Raw genomic sequence first — 22,770 nt, 5'->3', positions numbered from 1 at the left:
TAATTTTTAGATTTTTTTTTTTTAATATTTCGACTTGAATTCCTCGATATTATTTTTTTTTAACATGACATGATTTAGTGCAAACAATTTGCAAAATTATTATTTTTTCAGCTAAAAAAGTCAATGTTGTTAGTCGCTAAACTCAACCCCTCCCGTGGCGGTCTGTCATAGCTTTATCATTAATTTGAAGAAATAACTGTCGTTAATTTTAAATAAGTCGAAAAAGGTAACGGCCTTAATCAGAGTAACAAATACCGTTTTATTATATGTTAGTTTTTATTACTGTTAATAAATAATGGGTATTGAATAACTATTATACAAGTTAAAACTGCTTTTTTGAATAGTAAATGTAAAAAAAAACTTTAGGGGAGTTAATTGAATTATTTTCTAACAATAACAGCAATTAATGTGATATTCAAATACAAATACATGTAGCAATGATTCATGGAATTTGGCAAAACTTGTCTTATTAGTGATATACAGAGAAAAAATACATGAACAATGCTACTAGTGTATGAACATTTTAATATTGGTCTATCGGCTCGCCGATATGGTTAAATGAACAACCAATAATAAACCTCTTTTATGATATACTTGTTGATTTATATGTACTGTACATATAAATCAACAAGTCTGTTGCCATATACATATACGTTATTTGTTCTCTGTCCAGAGAACAAATAACGTATATGTATATGGCAACCAGCGGTCTTAATTTTGTTCGATAAACTATCTGCGCATAACGCATTACATAACCATCAAGGTAACAACACTTATATATACGTCTTAAATATGCAGACAAGTTCATTGTGTACACCATGATTTTTTCTGCGCAATATAATAAATAGATAACTGAAAACCCAAATTTGTATTATTTTTAAGAAACAAACCTGAAATGGAAAGTCCAAATTATAGTCAGTTCAATGACGAAACTTATTTGTTTTTTAATTTTGTTCGTTTATTTAAAGACGTGCGCACACGAACGTTTCTATTACAATTACAAAATCGCCAAGAATCTAGACTAAGTGACTAGGATTATCTGTCCGTTTCCTGGGACTGCTATCTTTCTTTCCCCGTTCATTGCTCTCTCACAGACAGATAAGAATCGGGCAACAGAAAGGACATGTTCCAAGTAATACTTTGGTGCCTCCTCTATGTGGGTGTTGGTCAGTAATTATATTTTTTTTATTTTGATAATTACATAAATATTTATGCATGAAACGTTTGCTGTTGTTTGAAAGTTGGTCAGTACATATATATTTTTTTAATTTTGATAAGTAAACAGTATATGTGCATGAAACATTCGCTGTGGTTTAAACATTGGTCAGTACAAATTATTTTTAATTGATAATTACATAAATATATATGCATAAAACATTCGCTGTGTTTTGAACAGTGATCTGTTGTATGAATCGTGAGTAAAATCGGCATTCTCTTGTATTGCCCATTTCCACTGACCGAGTGAAACACCGATCCTTGACCAAATCACCACAACATCAAGGGCCCTGGGTCCATTCGTAACGGCCGCGAGGGTCAATTTTTTGGTTTTTTTTAGAAATACATGTTTTTATAGAATGTTTTTAATTAATTTCTACCTCTGGTAAGAGTATAATGTCATATTGTAAATTATGTATTTACACCCACCGAGTATATAAATTCAAAATTAACAATATGACAGTGATATGACATGATAGGTTTATGTTTTATAAACCGCTTTGCAGATTAATTAAAAGCGTAAACTATATGGCACCGAGACGGCTTAAATTCGAATTTTGGGCTTATTAGGACATGCTCACTATTTCCCCGAAATCAGTCCCATCATGCAATAGTTTTGGTTGTTGTGTTTCAGTCCGCGGTGGGACCTGGAGTAATCCGACCTGTGCCCCGGGACGTCACACCATCACGCACCTGTTTGAGTGGAAATGGAGCGACATCGCCGCGGAGTGTGAGCGCTTCCTCGGTCCCATGGGGTACTGCGGGGTCCAGGTGTGTACGTCACAACAGTTGATGTATATATCTTAACAATGTACATACCTTTTTTATTGCACCCCATTTTATTACTTGTATCACATTGCACACCCATACATCAATGATTTCATTCTTGTTGTATCGCGCTTTCTGATTAGTTAAAAAATCATTTTATATTATATGATGTGACATATTTGTTAACGACAAAAACGTATCAATCCGCAAGACGTGACATAAATGATGTTTAAATTTTAAACAATTGTATGCCATTTTAAAGGTCAAATGACCGTTTGAACGTACAATTGATAGCAAAAAATTATATTACAAGAAATGGATTAAATAGCTACCCAATTCATACGAATATAAAATGGGTTGGCAGTTTAGAAAAAGGTATATTGTTCCAACTCATTTTATACAAGTTTTATGTATCAAATTCATTCTTTAATAATATTGCACTTATATATAAGAACCATTTGAATAAATGTACATTGTATCACCTCGTTGAACAACAATAAACATAGTATATCTCAATGAACATCATATACCTAAATTGTTTTATCTCCTTGAACACTCTTATACATTGTATCATCTCATTGAACATCATAAACATTGCACTATATCAATGAACATCATATCATAAACATTGCACTATCTCGCTGAACATCATAAACCTTGCACTATCTCACTGAACATCATAAACATTGCACTATCTCACTGAACATCATAAACATTTCACTATCTCACTGAACATCATAAACATTGCACTATCTCACTGAACATCATAAACATTTCACTATCCCGCTGAACATCATAAACATTGCACTATCTCACTGAACATCATAAACATCTCACTATCTCAATAAACATCATAAACATTGCACTATCTCACTGAACATCATAAACATTGCACTATCTCAATGATCATCATATAAATTGTTTAATCTCGCTGAACACCTGTAAACACTGTATCATCTTATTGAACAACATATACATTGTATCACTTCAGTGAACATATACTTAAGTTTATATTATTTCAGTGAACATATACATTGTTTCATTTCATTGAACGTAATATACACCATATCATCTCACTTAACATCATATACACCGTATCATCTCACTTAACATCATATACACCGTATCATCTCACTTAACATCATATACACCGAATCATCTCACTTACCATCATATACACCGTATCATCTCACTTAGCATCATATACACCGTATCATCTCACTTAACATCACATACACCGTATCATCTTACTGAACATCACATACACTGTATCATCTCACTGAACATCATATAAACCGTATCATCTCACTTAACATCATATACACCGTATCATCTCACTTAACATCATATACACCGTATCATCTTACTGAACATCATATACACCGTATCATCTCACTTAACATCATATACACCGTATCATCTCACTTAACATCATATACACCGTATCATCTCACTTAACATTATATACACCGTATCATCTCACTTAACATCATATACACCGTATCATCTCACTTAACATCATATACACCGTATCATCTCACTTAACATCATATACACTGTATCATCTCACTTAACATAATATACATTGTATCATATTCCGGAACATCTATAAGCCCTGTATCATCTCACTGAACATCACATACATTGTATCATCTTACTGAACATCAAATACACTGTATCATCTCACTTAACATCATATACATTGTATCATCTCACTTCACATAATATACACTGTATCATCTCACTTAACATCATATACACTGTATCATCTTACTGAACATCACATACATTGTATCATCGTACTGAACATCATATACACCGTATCATCTCACTTAACATCACATACACCGTATCATCTCACTTAACATCACATACACCGTATCATCTCACTTAACATCATATACACTGTATCATCTCACTTAACATCACATACACCGTATCATCTTACTGAACATCACATACACCGTATCATCTTACTGAACATCACATACACCGTATCATCGTACTAAACATCACATACACTGTATCATCTCACTGAACATCATATACACCGTATCATCTCACTTAACATCATATACACCGTATCATCTCACTTAACATCATATACACCGTATCATCTCACTTAACATCATATACACCGTATCATCTCACTTAACATCATATACACCGTATCATCTCACTTAACATCATATACACCGTATCATCTCACTTACCATCATATACACCGTATCATCTTACTGAACATCACATACACTGTATCATCTCACTGAACATCATATACACCGTATCATCTCACTGAACATCATATACACCGTATCATCTCACTTAACATCATATACACCGTATCATCTCACTTAACATCATATACACCGTATCATCTCACTTAACATCATATACACCGTATCATCTCACTTAACATCATATACATTGTATCATCTCACTGAACATCATATACACTGTATCATCTCACTTAACATCATATACATTGTATCATCTCACTGAACATCATATACATTGTATCATCTCACTTAACATCATATACACCGTATCATCTCACTTAACATCACATACACCGTATCATCGTACTAAACATCATATACACCGTATCATCTTACTGAACATCATAAACACTGTATCATCTCACTTAACATCATATACACCGTATCATCTCACTTAACATCATATACACCGTATCATCTCACTTAACATCATATACACTGTATCATCTCACTTAACATCATATACACCGTATCATCTCACTTAACATCACATACACCGTATCATCTTACTGAACATCACATACACTGTATCATCTCACTGAACATCATATACACCGTATCATCTCACTTAACATCATATACACCGTATCATCTCACTTAACATCATATACACCGTATCATCTCACTTAACATCATATACACCGTATCATCTCACTTAACATCATATACACCGTATCATCTCACTTAACATCATATACACCGTATCATCTTACTGAACATCACATACACTGTATCATCTCACTGAACATCATATACACCGTATCATCTCACTTAACATCATATACACCGTATCATCTCACTTAACATCATATACACTGTATCATCTCACTTAACATCATATACATTGTATCATCTCACTGAACATCATATACATTGTATCATCTCACTTAACATCATATACACCGTTTTATCTCACTGAACATCATATACATTGTATCATCTCACTGAACATCATATACACTGTATCATCTCACTTAACATCATATACATTGTATCATCTCACTGAACATCATATACATTGTATCATCTCACTTAACATCATATACACCGTATCATCTCACTTAACATCATATACACCGTATCATCTTACTGAACATCATATACACCGTATCATCTCACTTAACATCATATATACCGTATCATCTCACTTAACATCATATACACCGTATCATCTCACTTAACATCATATACACCGTATCATCTTACTGAACATCCATACACGTGGTCTCATTTCATTGAGTTTCTTCTGTCGTGCGATTCAGATTTCCCCTCCTAATGAGAACAGGATAGTTACAAGTCCCAACAGACCCTGGTGGGAGAGGTACCAGCCCGTGTCCTACAAACTGGTCACTAGAAGTGGAAACGAGGCTGACCTCCGAGATATGGTACAGAGATGTAATAAGGTCAATGTCCGGTAAGATTTTGCTCTAAGACTTTTTTTTTCAACCATAGCTGTAACTATTTGTAATTTTAGATATATTAGTGTGTGAAATTGAAATAAAATAAACAATTTTAGTATAATGATTAATATTTCTTTTTTATTTATTAAAAAAAATCCCTGCCATTTAGAATTTACGCTGATGTCGTGATCAATCACATGACTGGAGCTGGTGGGTCCGGAACCGGAACTGGTGGCTCTCATTGGGACGGTGGTTCCTTAAGCTATCCCGGCGTCCCTTTTTCTTCCTGGGATTTCAACAGTGGCTCGGAATGTAGCACAGGAGACGGCAATATCCATAATTACAACGACCCTAACGAAGTTCGAAATTGTCGTCTGGTCAGCTTGGTGGATCTTAAACTTTCAAAGGACTACGTTCGTGACTCCATCGCAGGATATTTGAATCACCTGATAAGTTTGGGTGTGGCTGGTTTCAGAGTGGACGCCGCCAAGCACATGTGGCCCGGAGATCTTCGCGCCGTTTTCGGCAGACTGCACGATTTGAATTCTGCTTATTTCCCGTCAGGAACCAAGCCCTTTATATTCCAGGAGGTGATTGACATGGGACATGAAGCAATCAGCGCTGCGGAGTATACCGGTATTGCCCGAGTTACAAACTTTATCTATGGAATAAAACTAGCTGATGTATTCCGGTAAGTCTCTCTCTCTCTCTCTCTCTCTCTCTCTCTCTCTCTCTCTCTCTCTCTCTCTCTCTTATTACGCGATTAGTGATTTTCTCCCGATGGTTTAAAATAACAGACACCACAATCAAGCAAAATGGCTGAGGACCTGGGGAGAACAATGGGGGATGCCTAACTCCAATGACGCTGTTGTTTTCATCGATAACCATGACAACCAGAGGGGACACGGCGGAGGAGGTAAAATTAGAGAAATTACAGCCAAGCCTAAACTCAATAAGTAAAATATACACATGTACAATCCATACCGGGTCGTAGATTGTAAAAGTAACATGGCTTTCAATTATACACCAATTTAGTTTCTGATTGATCGGTCTTAAATTTAAGATTATACTAATTTCATTTTTTTTCAAAGATAGTAAGCATGTTTAAATAATTCGTTTACATTCTTAAAAAATCTCTAGAACAATTTCAATGCCAGACATACATGTATGCTGTTGGCCAAGACACATTGATGCAAAATAACGTAAGCAAGTACTGACGAAGGAGTTAGGCGTACATGCATAACGTCAACTTTCCTTCGAATGGATCGTTGTCTCGAACATGTTCTATTAACCATTTGATCTGGTTTCTAATACAGGCGGTGTTCTGACATTTTTCGAACCTCGATCATACAAAATGGCGACTGAGTTCATGTTGGCGCACCCTTACGGCTTTACGCGTGTGATGAGCAGTTACCACTGGAACAGAGACTTTCACGGAGGGGAGGATCACAACAATTGGCAGGGACCCCCTCACAACGGGGACATGAGCATTAAAGGTCCCTCCATACAGTCAGATATGTCGTGTGGTAATGGATGGGTACGTATTGGAACAAAACAAATAGAACAAGGGCAAATCATGACAGAAGTTTTTTACTTGTGAAATCTTCACAAGACTACAACATCTGGTGTAATTAGCTGTGCTTATCACTTTTTGTCGGGCATAACTTTTAATAGTTTTCTTATAAACGACATACAATTATATCAACTAAATTTGACGCAACGCATCAATAGGTGAAGGGACTTTCATGTATAAAATGTGATAGGACCTTAAAAATTGTAAAAATTTCTTGAGATACAATACGAGAAGTACTGAAAATTTGATCAGATAATTATACATGTACTAACATTTTAAAAATCACATTGTATAACACCTCTTTTTGTAGAATTTTAACATTGACATTGATCCTTTTCTACAGATTTGTGAGCACAGATGGCGTCAAATATACAACATGGTTGCCTTCCGTAACGTTGTCATGGGAACGACATTGACAAATTGGTGGGACAACGGTGACTACGCCATCGCTTTCTCTAGAGGAAACAAGGGCTTTATCGTTATCAACGCAGGAACGTCAGATATCAATGTAAACTTACAAACTGGCTTGTCACAAGGAACGTATTGTGACGTAATTTCTGGCAATTATGATAATGGCCGCTGTACCGGAAATGAAGTTCACGTTGGTGGTGACGGACACGCCCATTTCCATATAAGTTCCGGAAGTGATGACCCAGTGGTTGCTATACATATAGGTAAAAATAAGAAACTTTCTCTATCAGCGTCTTTTCATCTTTTGCATGTTTATTCTATTATGCATCAAATGTCAGATCGCTCTATATACACCAAAGAAACAAAGAATGGGAATGACAACTATCTAGTGTGTATGTCTGAAGGGTTATTGACATAATGCATTGAGGTATTTTAAGAATTCAAAGACAAATTCAACTTCTTATTCAAGAATGGGAACAGATATGGCCATTAGTTACATTTTTAATCGTTTAAAGACAAAGGAGTATGTTGTAAATACACATGAATATCTAAATCATAAAATATCTTCAATCACTTTTTTAGGTGCAAAGAAAGGTTCGGCAAAGAAGGTGACGACATAACATATTAAGGGAAGACTGAAGTGTTTCGTGTGTCATAAATCCACTTTTTTGTTTGTTTTTTAATAATTTAATAAGATAAAACAAAATCTACCTTTTGTTCTTGTTTTTTATTCGACCATATGCTTTTTAAAACTTGTCAATTCTCTGTCAAAACCTTGCGTATTCTAGGTGAAATTCCTGACGTCAGGTAAATCAGCCACCTCGACGGCAAGTCAAACGAATGCTTTTTCGACATACCATTTTACGCAACGTCAAATTTTGAAATATAATTTGAAAAGATGTCGGATGTTCTGTTCGATATTTCTGAGTCAGTACTTCAGTTTACTTCTGTTCGGAGGTCTGGTGCCTGGATGTACCTCTTAAAGGCAGTTGCGTACTGTATGAGATCCTCTAAGCGGCCATAAATAGCATTCGTTTGACTGATTCCTATACACCTTTAATATTAAGTGGTGAAGACTGATGAAACGACCCTGACCTCTGGCTGTGACCCGCGACCTGGGCTTTAGCTGGATAACACAAACACTTCCGGTTGAACACTTTGCAGTTGGTTGAGTTTTCGGTTTGATCTAGTCGATGACGCGCCACTTATTTATAGAAAAATTATATATAGTTATTAACAATTTGTATTTAGAACAATATCGAGGACGAAATGACCCTTTTTTTTAGATTGAAAGTTAATAAAACCTGTCGTCAGAACAATTAGACACTAACCTTCCGAAAGCTCTGGCTCTTTACTTATGTTTATCTTCATTTCTAAAATTGATGAGATTGTCTGTTCTCCATAAGCAAAAATGATCCAGCTCTGCTCATCGAGACTGTTTGTGGTATTGTGTGGTATGTAATATGTTTATATGTCTTGCACCTCTTGTACTATTTATATGGTTTTAAGAGAATAAATGAATTGATTGAAAATTTTCTTAAAGTTCAACCTGTTCATTTAGATTGATTTTCGTTTGAGACTGTTACTTAAGGCAAACACCAATCACCAAATATCAAGATTTCGTTTATCTATGCTACTATAAGGAACGTCAAGACAAACCCGGTACAAAAATTTGTATCATGGCTGTGGTGTTTCTCCTTTGTAAGTAAAGTGTACAATAACTGGAGATACACCGATGGGCGGAGCCAACAAAAACTGTGCGTGTAAATAAGTTACTGAACACCAAGGTAATTTCAACATTTAATTTCTGACTTGCACAATCGTTTTTTAATAAAGACAATCTTTTGTCACTTCAAATAAAACATAACATAACATTTCTCATAAACTGATAATTGCAAAGTCAACAAGTTCAGCTACTGATATGAAATGAACATGCAGTTGTTATATGACCAAGTACTGCTACCACCAGCTTCCAATTTCTCAGGGACGCGTACGTTCATTTTGTTAGATATATCCACGAGATGTCCACAAGCTTCCTCCGGTTCTTTCTTTGGACATTTAGGTTCTGGGGGATCTAATGCTTTCGAGACCGTGCACGCAATATCTGCATTTCCGCGTTTGTAGGCCCGCACTCCCATTTCTGACCGATGTCCCGTTCGACCCATGATCTCCTGTTCATCAACTCCTTTTTGATAGAGGGCCGTCGCGCACGTTCTTTTTCCGGAATGGTTGGTAAAGTTTCCTTTAAGACCGGCTTTTTCACAGATTGCCTTCATCATAGATATTAGTTTACTAACACCGACTAGTTGCGAGCTGTAACGAGGGGGCGAACCTGCCAGTGGACGGCGGTAAAACGGTCCTTCGTTTCCCAAAGCATCCAAGTATATCTTGAAGAAGTTGGCCATGCAGCGGTCCCCTTATAAATAAAACAAAAAACTTGTATCAATTATAGCTGTACATAACATTCTTTAAAATAATAATTTGCGCCGAATTAAGCACGGAATTTCCATAAAAACGGAATAAAACGGGAGGTGGGGTTGTTGACTTACCAGGCTGACAGTAGTGTCGTATCTGTTTGTTATGTAGTTCCTTGTGAGAGAGTCCTCCCTTGAATGTCTTTGTTTACCTGCCCGTGAAATCAATGAATTTACCACGGTTATCCTCACCAAGAAGAAACTGATTACATTCTAAAGAATGATGTTCGTCATGCCCCCTCAACCCAAACAACTTGCAACAGTAAAAAAACACGGTGTATTGAACAGTTGAAGGGTTTCTGCGTTGTTCATCCCAAATATTCCTTTTTCCCAGGTAACTGCTTCCGGAAGTATGGGGTCAGCTTGTTTTCTTTCCCCTCCAACTCCTCTGCTTAACGCGTCCTTCCTTTTACTGTCCAGAATTTTTCGGAACCCTGCAAATCTTGGCTCCACCGCATCGAGGAAGTTTTTGTCATGTATTTCACGATCACGTAAATATCTTAAAATACCACAGCTAATGTAATAAAGAGTTTTTGCAGGATATTCTTTACCGTCTTTTCTGCGTACTCTCATAATAAAGCGTCCTAAATAAAAGTTGAGCTGCACCGCGTCCATGGTTTCGATTTCTGGTATTAAGAGTTCCGGCCCTTGACACTGCGCGTTTCGTTCACGCCGCCAACTTTCAAATATGTTATATGACCAACGTACGAAAGCCGAGAAGGATCATTCGAGATTCGAGATTCGAAATACGAGATTCGAAATACGAGATTCGAAATTCGAGATTCAATATCTAAATTAACCAATCAAATCAAGGATCTGAAAATATGTATCCTAGCGACATCAAACTGTTCTAAATAAAAATCATACGTACATGCTCTTATATACAAATAAATGCTATGCTCACTTCTCCCTACCTAACTAAATAATTATTTGTATTTACTTTTACACAGAATATCTAAGTAGACTAGTAATAATGCAGTGTGCTTCGCGGATCTAAGTGATTTTGTTTGCCCTGGTGCATTTCCACCTGATGCGTTTGAACCCTAAGGTATTTCACCACCAGTAATAGTTTAAAACCCGGGTTTATTCACCCCTTTTGTGTAAAAATGCGGTTATGGTAGAGAACTTCATAAGCGTAGCTAATTTTTTCTGTAGGGGGTCCTAGGCCAATTTAAAAAAATTTTACTATGTAAATTTAATAAGCTCCAATTTTCCCGAGGAGGGGGTCCAGATCCCCTGACCCCCTCCTTTCTAGATCCCCGCATGAAGATTAGTACATGTATCTAAATAATCTAAATATAAATAATCTGTCCTGTTTCACTAATAAATATAAGCATTACTTGTCGTTTTTATGTATGCATACAGTGATACACTAGTACTATGATTATAAACAAATCATTGAGATATTATCACATCATACGGAATTATTAATAAATACAATTTTTTTCCTTTTCCTCAGTAAACAACTTATTATGAGTCTTACTTTTGGAATTGTTTTCAATATAGAAGGATACCTACTCTCTACAATTAAAGGTAGGGATGATAGGGTGCCAATTTGTTCACATTGCCGATTTCTTGTGCAGAGAACAGTAAAACCCTATATTTGATTGTGCATGAATATTTCAAAATTAATTGTTGTACATATATTTTGTTATAATTCATTCATTGATATATCAACAAGAAAGAATAAATGCATATGTTTCACAGCCAAGTTAAGTTTCCCTGTAGTTTCCTACCCCCCAACCCCCCACCGCACCAAAATTGACAATAATTACATATTAGTCATACAAATGTTTACTTTTTTTGTAAGTAAATCTCTAAAGATGTAAATAAGCACTGCAAACAAAGATGTGTGTATTTAATATACTACTACATTACACTTAGCCAGATAAAATGTAATCAGGATGAAGCTACAAGGGGTGAGTGGTGCAAATTTACCAATTTGTCGCCATACACACAGAACACCAAATAAAGAAACTGTGAGTGGTGTGTGGAATGCATAAAAGATGGCGGCAAATTATCTCAAATAATCAGTGCAAAAACCCACAAATAGGCTGTTATTTGTCACATATCCTGCAAAAACATTGATAAAAAATGTTATCGTCCCATAACATAGCCGATTAAGTTAATGTGTACATATGGTCAACGTACATGTAATTCTAATATACAAGAAGGCGGACGTATCAGGCGGGGATCCAGAAAATTAAATTTCAAAAATGATCGGTTGAATTACATTAAATGCTTTGAAAATTGTTTTAAACTATCGCACGGGTCAAAATGCGTGATAGAAGCTATGTACAGTGTAATTGGAAACTTTCATTTTATATCAATATGTAGTATTACCTATTATAACAAATGAGAGTATAGCACAACTGCCACAAGCAATACATGTCCTTTACCGGCATCACCTCCCTCCCCATAAAAAATGAAACAATTGTCGTTTTATTTGCTAAAATGTGTGTGGTTCAAGATTTTTCTAAAGGACATACCCGATTAGAATTGAAAAAAAGAGTCGTACGTTTAAAACTAATTTTGTCAAAACTTTTAGATTCATTTGGTTATATTTTGGTCCATTTGGGTAAATATATGCACCAGCGCAGCTCTAATTTATATATAATCAGGCCATAAATTCAAAATATTTTCAAAAATTAATAGCTTTAAATCCAGTGGATGAAAGAAAAGGAAAGCAAGTCGAACTCGATGAGTGCTAATACCTGTGTTGAATGAATGGTACAGTAGGATATGCGCAAAAAAAGTCCCGTCTACTCTTTCCTACCCTTTAATTATTGGAATATTAAATCCGATTATAAGAGTCAAATTGAAAATCAAGTACGGATATGTACCTGTTTATCAAAAGTAAAACTACTCATAATTTATCTACAGTGCATCGTTATGGAGCTACACAGAAAGTTTTATATTAATTTGCCGAGCCAAATAAAAAAAACCTGGAAAACGAAGAGAAAACAAAGTGGGGACAGAATAACTGACAAATTAATTAGGACTTTATAGCCGCCCCCCCCCCCTCTTGAAATGTATATACTGAAAACAGATTATTGGCGTATAACATCCGCACACAATTTAAAGAAAATTTCATGTTTTTTTATCATTTTCGCTAGCTAATGTAAGACATCACAAATACCCCAAGCCCCTCACGGAAAAGGAAATGCTAGGTGATGAGAGAGAGAGAGAGAGAGAGAGAGAGAGAGAGAGAGAGAGAGAGAGAGAGAGAGACAGAGTCGATGTAAATCACAGGTGCGCCAACACCGTTAAAATTAAAGCTTGCTAGTTGGTCTGCCCTACCCTAGCTACCTCCTCTCTTTTCTCCTTTTAGAGGCTTAATTATTGTCTATATATGCTTGTAACAAATCAAATCAATTTCAAATTCTAAATCAAACTGAATTTGACACTACAAAACTCTCTCTGTGTCTGTCTGTCTGTCTCTCTCTCTCTCTCTCTCTCTCTCTCTCTCTCTCTCTCTCTTATCGACAATGGCATTACCATACCCCACAATGCACTATTCTTATCTGGATTTTTGTCTTTGAGGTTGTAAATCATTATATCTTCTATGGTTTAAAACTTTATCATAACCTATATTTTGACATGTCGATTATTTTTTTGAGTTTCGTTTCATAGCTAAAACATTTAGATTAAACAGATCTTTCTTCGAGAGCCGATTTTTACACAGTTGGGGCGAATACACTTCGGGTTAAAATTGTTCGGGGGGAAACACATACAGGGCAAACAAAACCACTTAGATTCGCAAAGCCAACAGTGTTATCACTAATTTAATTGTTTATACTGTGTGGGGTTAATTCATCAATGTTAATTTAACCATTTTATAACCACTATATAAGAGCTATTAAGACATTTATTTGTAGGAAAGAGCATGTACGAATGATTTTTATTTAGAACAGTTTGATGTTGCTAGGATACAGGTTTCAGATCCATGATTTGATTGGTTAATTTAGATATTGAATCTCGAATTTCGAATCTCGAATCTCGTATTTCGAATCTCGTATTTCGAATCTCGAATCTCGAATGATCCTTCTCGGCTTTCGTACCAACGGGTGTTTTTTTTTTCGTGTTGCGATTTTCTTGACTCTCTATCAGAGCTTGAATTTCCTCTTCGTCAACTTCACAACCAAATCGTGGGTCCTCGGGGATTTGAAAATGTTCACTTTTTGTCACCATGTCTACGTCCATGCCAGAAACCCCGCCATTCTCTGCGTCGAAGCTCATGTCAAAATTCATAAGATTCTCCTTGTCTGCATCAAAATCCATGAAATAATCTTCAAGTTTAATTTCTCCAAAACACTAGTTCATTTCTATTTCTTCGCAGGCCTGCGATAAAATTAAGTCCTCGTCATTTGACAAAAAATCAAGGCCCAAATCTCGTAAGTCACCCGTGTTCACTGTGGGAAAGCTGCAGCCAGACATCCTCTCTCTTTAACAGCAGGTCAAACAATGCGGCGTAGAATATACTGGCGGGAAAGAGAGAATATGCACGCGGTCACTTGACGAAATCTTTTTTTTTATTGGTCAAAATTAATATCACGCATCAGACACTCTTATTAAGACACTATTGGTCAAGTTGAAAATCAGGCATCAAACACTTGTCACAAGACACTCACTGATGTTTTAATTGGATCATGATACAAGAAAGTTATTGAATATTTATTATGGTGTATCCTGAATTATTTGGACGAAGGGCGGAGACTCGTGCTTCGCACTCGTCACCGCCCTTCGTCCAAATAATTCAGGTTACACCATAATAAATATACAATAACTACTACTGAGAAAATTTAATATCATTGTAATCCATGGTTTTTAAATTTTTGAATTTATCATAATGAACCTTTTAATCTTGGTCAGTGTACATGTATATGTTTTCAATAGAGGATATTGAAGAAAATTAAAAACTTGAAAATTTATTGTGAATCATGCTGAAAACTACTCGCAAAATTAAATATGCTAAATGTTCTGTCGCGACTGTTGATTGATTGTAACAAGCAAACTTATACCAGTATCTGAATTGATTTGCTTAGTAAAAACAATAAGCGCCGATATATTGATGAATCAACTGTCTTTACATTTTCTAGTGCCTTTGTCTATGATTAGAACACCCGCTCGATTCTGTAATGTATGGCCCAATACAGATCGTCAATGACTATATTAATATCAAAACGTACAATTGCTGAAAACTATATAAGTAATTATTATAAGGAATCATTCTGTTGATATTATGAGGTTATCAAACACGGTCAGGCGTGATCAAATCTATCATAAAGCCTGAAGGGCTTTATTGAATTGAACTTGATCACCCCGACCGTATTTAATCACCACACAATACTCAAGGATTGATTCCTTATTCATTTCAAGTCAGCTGTCATCCTCCAATCAGATTGAGTTTTGTAGTACCGTCACAAGAGTCATCTTTTTCAATTCTCGATATATATCACAACTATCCTTCTGCTTTGAAGGAAGATTGTTGTGAGGTTATCTAAAATCTATGGTAAACTAAAAATTATAAAATGTTTATTAAAATTAACATTGATTAAAAATGACAAATCAATTTAAGGTTCCTCGACACACCAAAATTTCATTTTACGGATCGATAGAGAATCTTTTTTGAAACATGATTCCACAAAACAGAGATCAATATCGGCTTTCAGTTATTTTATACGAATTTTTTTGTATTTTTTCAATGAAATAGGAAAAACTGTTTTGCCGACAAACAGAATATATTAGAGCTTAAAACTTGTTGTCAATTAATGTGTAATATAATTATAAATAAATTCATGCCAAAGATCGTTTGGTCAAGTGTTTAATTTTTTAATTAAAAAAATATTTCTGAAAATCAAAATTGTAATTCTTTAATATCTTTTTAATCTATGGATAACATTTTACAAATAACATATAGTCACATAAACTATTTACTAAACAATGATATTTTACAAAGAAATTTAAATGAAAATGCGAAATTTTGGAAAAATTGCTATTTATCAAATTTGAACCGATCCCGATTGAAAAAAAACTGACCCCGATCAGAATTATTTTAAAATTGAAATTTTACAAATAAACTGCAGTTTTTTTCTAAGTAATTGATATAAATTATAAAGTTAGTAAATGACAAAACCATTTTACAGGTAAACAACCTGAAATTTTTGCAAAATTCTGATTCATTCTAACTTGATGTGATTTCGTTCGGGATCAATTTAATTACGATCGGGATCGGTTCGATTTTAAAATTTTCCATTTATACTTTAATTTCACTATTTGGTTTAAATTTCTTGTTGAAATATGATTGTACAGCAATTCTTAAACGCGAGTAACAGTTTATCTGCAGTTTTTATCCATAGATTTAAAAAATATCTACAATCCTTTTTTTTTCATTTTCATAAATATTTTTTTTACAAAAATATTTCAAAGTTTATCTGGCCGTTTTTGATATGTATTTATAAATAATTGTATTGTGCATTAATTGATAACAAATTTTTAGCTCTAATATATCTTGTTCGCAGCTAAAACGATGTTTCCGGTTTCTATAAAAAAATACAAAAAAAATTCATATAAAATAATCAGAGGCCGATATAGGTGTCATTTTTGAATAATCATTTCTCAAAGAGAATTCTTCATCGATCCATCAAATAATGCATTGGTGTGTCGAGCCACCTTAAATAAATAAATAAAAGTAAATTAAAAAACGAAACAACAATGATGGTTTGTCATTTTTTAAAAAGTAAATTTAAAAGATATGCTTTCTATATGAGGCACCTAATATGATCCTTCATTTCGCTATGTTGTCACCTTCTTTGTCGAACCTTTCTTTGCACCTGGGAAAAAGAATGATAAATATTTTTTTAATGTCAAGCAAGTTACTGCTTTTGGTGGTACCCTTAACGATCTACCGAAACTATCTTAATTATTTTTATAACAGTTCATATAACCAGTTTTCAAGTTCGTTTTAGGATGGCTGATGGTTGGGGCCATTTTTAGGCTTTACTGATTTCCTTTGATAGAAAAGCTGTGTATAAATTACATGAAAATACCAAAATTTTATAAAAAAGGTAAAATATTTGATTTTTTCTCTACTTTATATCTAAACAAATCATATCATAAACATGTAAACATGACATATGGTTAATTTTATCCATCGAACCCCTTAACATATCTAAAAGACAGAGTTATCCTAATCAACTGATTTGTTTATAACCATCCCGAAGAGAGCAGTCAGCTGGTGAGTATTCGTATTCAAATACCTATCATTAATAATGAAATGTTCATTTTGATTCATATAATGTCTTTTTTAATGCATTTGAAGTTTGACACGATTAAACTGATTGCCAGGACCCAGCATATTAAACCTTCCGGCTATGTAACCATTCTGTTTGTAAAAGAACAGAAACAAACTTAAGCTTTCATTGATGGAGTATGGAGGTTGCTGATGGAGTTATGTTTCATTGCTGCACAATTGGTTACCTCCATTCTCTTGTAAACCACCAAACAACGTAAATAACTGAATTATTTAAATCATCAATCGAGAAAGTATCAGACGATACAATTAAAAATGATTGATATCTTTGAATAATAACGTTTTATACCTATATGTATAGCGATCACTGGATCCTCACTTCCGGAACTGATGTGAAAATGGGCGTGTCCATCACCACCAACGTGAACTTCATTTCCGGTACAGCTGCCATTTTCGTAATTACCGGAAATTACGTCACAATACGTTCCTTGTGACAAGCCAGTTTGTAAGTTTACATTGATATCTGAAGTTCCCGCGTTGATGACGATAAAACCCTTGTTTCCTCTAGAGAAAGCGATGGCGTAGTCACCGTTGTCCCACCAATTTGTCATTGTCGTTCCCATGACAACGTTACGGAAGGCAACCATGTTGTATATTTGACGCCATCTGTGCTCACATATCTTAAGAAAAGGTTCATTGTTTAAAGTCTATATACGAGAGATAGTATCTTTGAAATCTTCAAAATGTAAGCACGAGCATAGTTATTTAATAAAAAATGTTCCCATGACAACGTTACTGAAGGCAACAATGTTGTGTATTTGACGAAATCTGTGTGCACAGACCTTATGATAAAAAAGTTATCTTCTAATATTTAAATCAAATTGTGATTCGAACCGTTCAACAAGTTAATGTACGATATGGACCCCAGAATCCCTAAAAAAAGTGATCTATCTTGATTTTAACAATGTCAGGTCCTTGACCTCAGTGCTTTGTGTTACATACCCATCCATTTCCACAAGACATGTCTGGTTGTATGGAGGGACTTCTGATGCTCATGTCGCCATTATGAGGGGGTCCCATCCAGCTATTGTGATCTCTACCATCATGGAAGTCTCTGTTCCATCGGTAGCTGCTCATCACACGCGTAAAGCCGTAAGGATGCGCCAACATGAACTCTGTCGCCATTTTGTAAGACCGTGGTTCGTAAAATGTCAGAACGCCACCTGTTTTAGAAACCATGTAAAATCGTCAAAGACTCTAAACATGGCACATGTAAACATCATATCTATAAAGCAACATGTTCCTAACAATGAAAAAAAAACCCTAGTAAATAAATCAATTTTCAACATTTTTCTTAATAACAGTAACTTCATACTGTTTCTCACTCGAAATCTTGCATAAGCAAACCATTGCTGGCAAACTGGGCAAAAGTACCATGCTTTAATCATTGCTAGAATATTGACCAATTAACCCATGCTTTGAACATTGATGGCATATTGACCAACATGTCCATAATTCAACCATTGTTGGCATATTACATGTAAGCAATAGGCCCATACTTACGTACCTGATAATTATCGGCTGATACTTGCAAATTTAAAGAAATTGTTAACCCTATTACAGTGTAAATTTACAAAATAACACTACAGAATGAACTATCAAATGAATATAATATACTTTACCTTCCCCGCTGTGTCCCCTTTGTGTATCATGGTTATCGATGAAAACAACAGCGTCATTGGAGTTAGGCATCCCCCAATGGTCCCCCCAGGTCCTCAGCCATTTTGCTTGATTGTGGTGTCTGTTTTATAAACATATGACTGCAAAACTGTACTCTCCCCCGTTCCCCAAACACACATACTTACTCAGAGAGACAGAAAGTTAAAGAGAAAGAGAATTCAGGCAAGAATTAATCTTACCTAAACACTTCAGCTATTTTTATGCCATAAATGAAGTCTGTGACGCGGGCAATACCGGTATATTCCGCGGCTTTGATTGGCTCATTTCCTAAGTCAATCACCTCCAGGTATATAAAGGGTTTGGTTCCTGCAGTAAAATAGGCGGTATTCAAATCATGCAGTCTCTCAAAAACGGCGCGAAGATCTCCGGGCCACATGTGCTTAGCGGCGTCCACTCTGAAACCAGCCACTCCCAAACTTATCAGGTGATTCAAATATCCCGCGACGGTGTCACGTACGTAATCCTTGGATAGTTTCAGATCGGCCATACTCAGCAGACGACAGTTTCGCACTTCGTTAGGGTCGTTGTAATTATGGATGCTGCCATCTCCTGTGCTACATTCGGTACCACCATTAAAATCCCAGGCAGAGAAAGGGACGCCGGGGTAACTTAGGGTGCCGCTGTCCCAGTGAGAGCCACCAGTTCCGGTTCCGGATGCTCCAGATCCGGTCATGTGATTAAACACGACGTCAGCATAGATTCTAAATGCCCGGATAAACTTGAATAAAGATCGGAAAATGCTGAGTACCTTTGATACTCAATTTACATTTTTGGTACAAAACTTTTTGTTTAAGACAAAGATCCTCAACGTGTTTTATGCAATTACATTGTACCTACTACATTGTAACAGTGTTTATTAAATGATGTTAAATTTGCAATACTTTAACAGTTGATAGAGAAAAGAACGAAAAACGTTGACTTTATCAATGACAGAAATAACCTGAAAGGCCTACCTCACATTGACCTTATTACATCTCTGTATCATATCTCGGAGGTCAGCCTCGTTTCCACTTCTGGTGACCAATTTGTAGGACACGGGCTGATATCTTTCCTCCCAGGGTCGGTTAGGATTAGTCACTATCCTGTTCTCACTGGGAGGGGAAATCTAGAACAAACAGCAGTTTGAAGAAAAAAAATTCGATAAATTACTAGAGATGCCATGCCTATCAGTTGCAGAGATATTTTGTCTTCTTGTGTCTCAGATTGATATGATATGGATGTATTATATGAGTTAACTTGCCCATGGTAGAGATGATTTAAGGTGTGCTATATTTAACAAGTCCACAACGTGTTAACATGCCCTTGGCTAAGATGATAAACACGTAGATGTATTTTCTGAGTGAACGTGTCCATGGTTGAGATGATATAAGTGTATTATACGAGTCCTTGGTTGAGAAGATATAGATGTATTATGAGTTAGCATGCCAATGTTTGAGATGATTTAAGATGTGTTATATTTAGCAGGTCCATGGTTGAGATGATTTATGGGCTATATTTAGCCATGGTTAAAATGATGTATATGTTTACAATGTGTTAACATGTCCTTGGATGAGATGATAGATATGCCTGTATATAATGTAAATGGTAAGAAATATATAGGTGGACAATTTGTTAACATGTATGTGTGGGATAATTTCTGGGTGTACAATATGCTAATATATTCATGGTTGATATATATGTGTGCAGTTTGTTAACATGAATGTAATTGACATGATGAGATGATATATTATTCAGAAACTATTATAACGTACTCACCTGGACCCCGCAGTACCCCATGGGACCGAGGAAGCGCTCACACTCCGCGGCGATGTCGCTCCATTTCCACTCAAACAGGTGCGTGATGGTGTGACGTCCCGGGGCACAGGTCGGGTTACTCCAGGTCCCACCGCGGACTGAAACACAACAGCCAAAACTATTGCATGATGGGAGCTAGTTCTGGAGGGATCATGTGACTTTGACGAACACTAACCTATTGTAATGCAACACTGTGTTTCTCAAGAGCTGTGCATGCGGACATTTTACCAATTGTTTTTTATTATATAAAATAGTATTCGTTTCCATGTATTAAAAAATAAATAATACAAAGTTAAATAGTCCTGAATGTTATATCTTTCTTCTCGCAGATTAATCAAGAGGGTCGTTTAGGGTCATGTCAATTTGTCCAAGTTTGATGAGGATATCCAAATCTAAATAACCATAACTGGTTGATTTATTTTAAATATTTTACATCTCGTTTAATTTTTATTATTTGTTAATGTGCATTATTTAAGATAAGAAAGTCTTCTATCGCTTCACTGAACAATTTTAAAACCATGCAAATCCCCGATGGTATTAGCGTTTTCCTAAATACTAAGTTACGATATGACTTTTGACTGTGTTTTATATATTAAATAAGGAAAACTTTTCGACAAACAAAATTGTGTCGTTAAACATTTTAAGTGGATTTTTTTTACATGATGATAACTCTTCATTTACATGATGATAACATTTTGGGTCGACTTATTACATGTAACATGTTTTGTTGGAGACTGGAAACACATTTGTTATACCTCAGGATTGCTTCTTATTTAGCTAGAAAAAAAAATACTAAAGTCCATAAACTTACTAACCAATACCAACAAAGAGGGGGCACCAAAGCAGTACTTTGAACATGTCCTTTCTTTTGCCTGACTCTTATCTGTCTGTGAGAGAGTAACGAACCGACTATCTCAGCTATATATACATTTAGCTATATCAGGAGACGGTCATATACATTGTAATCCGGGTCAATTTTTGGTGCAATGTGATTTCGCAATCAATAATGACACACGCGTGTTTCTTCCAGGGGTACCTCGCTTTTTGGCCAAAAGGGGGCAATTGTTCACTTTTAAAAAACGATTGGGGGACACACCCGAAATCAACAAGGGTCATGGACTTCACATTAAGACAAAAGTTACACAATGTCTAAAGTGATCTGATCCCAATGTTATCAAAACCTTATATTACCATTTAATCTGTTAATATAGATTTAGGAGACGGGATAATCAAAAAAATTTCCGAGAGATCTGTCTTAAAATAATACGCCATAAACTATTCATTAGTAAAACAAAATTTACATTTACAAAAATCTAACGTATGTCAAACGAATGTGATGTTGAACGTATGTTATCACACGTATGTTAACCATGCATTTCTCAACGTATGTGTAACGTACGGTTTGACTTCACGTGACTTCACGTGTGTTCTACGTATGTTTAACGTATGTTGTACATGTGTTAAGTTCCAACATTTGTGAAACGTGCGTTGCTCAATTACATGTAGCCGTGTACTAGTGTTTTGGGATTCAGTGTTTGGATTGGGTAGAATTGCTTTCCCTCCAAAGTTTGACGTTTTTGGTCATTCTTTGTCATGAGGTTGATTTGGGTAGTTGTATATGACAGCTAGACTGGCAGACAAATTACTTTTCATTTAGACTGACATTTCATCTGTATTGGTAAGTTGATATGCTTACTATTAATATTATCATTATATAATTACTTCTAATATATCTATTATAAAAATTTTATCCAGTAATTTTGCATTAGATAATTTTCTTAGCACATAATTTTCTTGGAATATTTATGTAAAGTGAGAGTGAGGTTTTAAAAATAAGAGTTACATGTAAATAATAAAGAACACC

The 22,770-nt window shown here is 35.3% G+C and overlaps 2 protein-coding genes and 1 pseudogene across 2 annotated transcripts; 1 reads left to right on the top strand and 2 right to left on the bottom strand.

The window, feature by feature from the left end:
* Positions 1–1,026: 1,026 nt before the first annotated feature.
* LOC128162085 (alpha-amylase-like) lies at positions 1,027–8,361 on the top strand. The gene is made up of 8 exons (XM_052825280.1): positions 1,027–1,166; positions 1,850–1,986; positions 5,525–5,676; positions 5,832–6,353; positions 6,460–6,578; positions 6,979–7,199; positions 7,579–7,909; positions 8,229–8,361. Exons 1-8 carry the CDS (start codon positions 1,124–1,126, stop codon positions 8,264–8,266), a joined length of 1,563 nt encoding a protein of 520 aa, XP_052681240.1. The 5' UTR covers positions 1,027–1,123; the 3' UTR covers positions 8,267–8,361.
* A 1,073-nt stretch (positions 8,362–9,434) lies between these two features.
* LOC128162084 (uncharacterized) lies at positions 9,435–13,284 on the bottom strand (annotated as a pseudogene).
* A 3,551-nt stretch (positions 13,285–16,835) lies between these two features.
* LOC128162083 (alpha-amylase-like) lies at positions 16,836–21,802 on the bottom strand. Its single transcript, XM_052825278.1, has 8 exons — positions 21,722–21,802; positions 20,868–21,004; positions 20,066–20,217; positions 19,292–19,813; positions 19,055–19,173; positions 18,375–18,595; positions 17,722–18,052; positions 16,836–16,953 (listed from the first exon to the last, which is right to left on the bottom strand). Exons 1-8 carry the CDS (start codon positions 21,762–21,764, stop codon positions 16,916–16,918), a joined length of 1,563 nt encoding a protein of 520 aa, XP_052681238.1. The 5' UTR covers positions 21,765–21,802; the 3' UTR covers positions 16,836–16,915.
* Between the last annotated feature and the right edge of the window lie 968 nt (positions 21,803–22,770).

Source organism: Crassostrea angulata, chromosome 9 (assembly GCF_025612915.1).
Source record: "Crassostrea angulata isolate pt1a10 chromosome 9, ASM2561291v2, whole genome shotgun sequence".
NCBI lineage: Eukaryota > Metazoa > Mollusca > Bivalvia > Ostreida > Ostreidae > Magallana > Magallana angulata.
The sequence above is the reverse complement of the archived record's forward strand: the minus strand, read 5'-3'. Positions and strand labels throughout refer to the sequence as shown.

Bases quoted from the DNA above. Each gene is read 5' to 3' on its own strand.
- LOC128162083 (XM_052825278.1), bottom strand. From the start codon at position 21,764: ATGTTCAAAGTACTGCTTTGGTGCCCCCTCTTTGTTGGTATTG. The intron at 18,596-19,054 runs GTAAAGTATATT...TTTCTAAAACAG, and splicing joins AAGGGGACACAGCGGGGAAG to GTGGCGTTCTGACATTTTAC. The intron at 16,954-17,721 runs GTATAAAACGTT...TCTTTTTCCCAG, and splicing joins AGTGATCGCTATACATATAG to GTGCAAAGAAAGGTTCGACA.
- LOC128162085 (XM_052825280.1), top strand. From the start codon at position 1,124: ATGTTCCAAGTAATACTTTGGTGCCTCCTCTATGTGGGTGTTG. The intron at 5,677-5,831 runs GTAAGATTTTGC...CCTGCCATTTAG, and splicing joins TGTAATAAGGTCAATGTCCG to AATTTACGCTGATGTCGTGA. The intron at 7,910-8,228 runs GTAAAAATAAGA...TCACTTTTTTAG, and splicing joins AGTGGTTGCTATACATATAG to GTGCAAAGAAAGGTTCGGCA.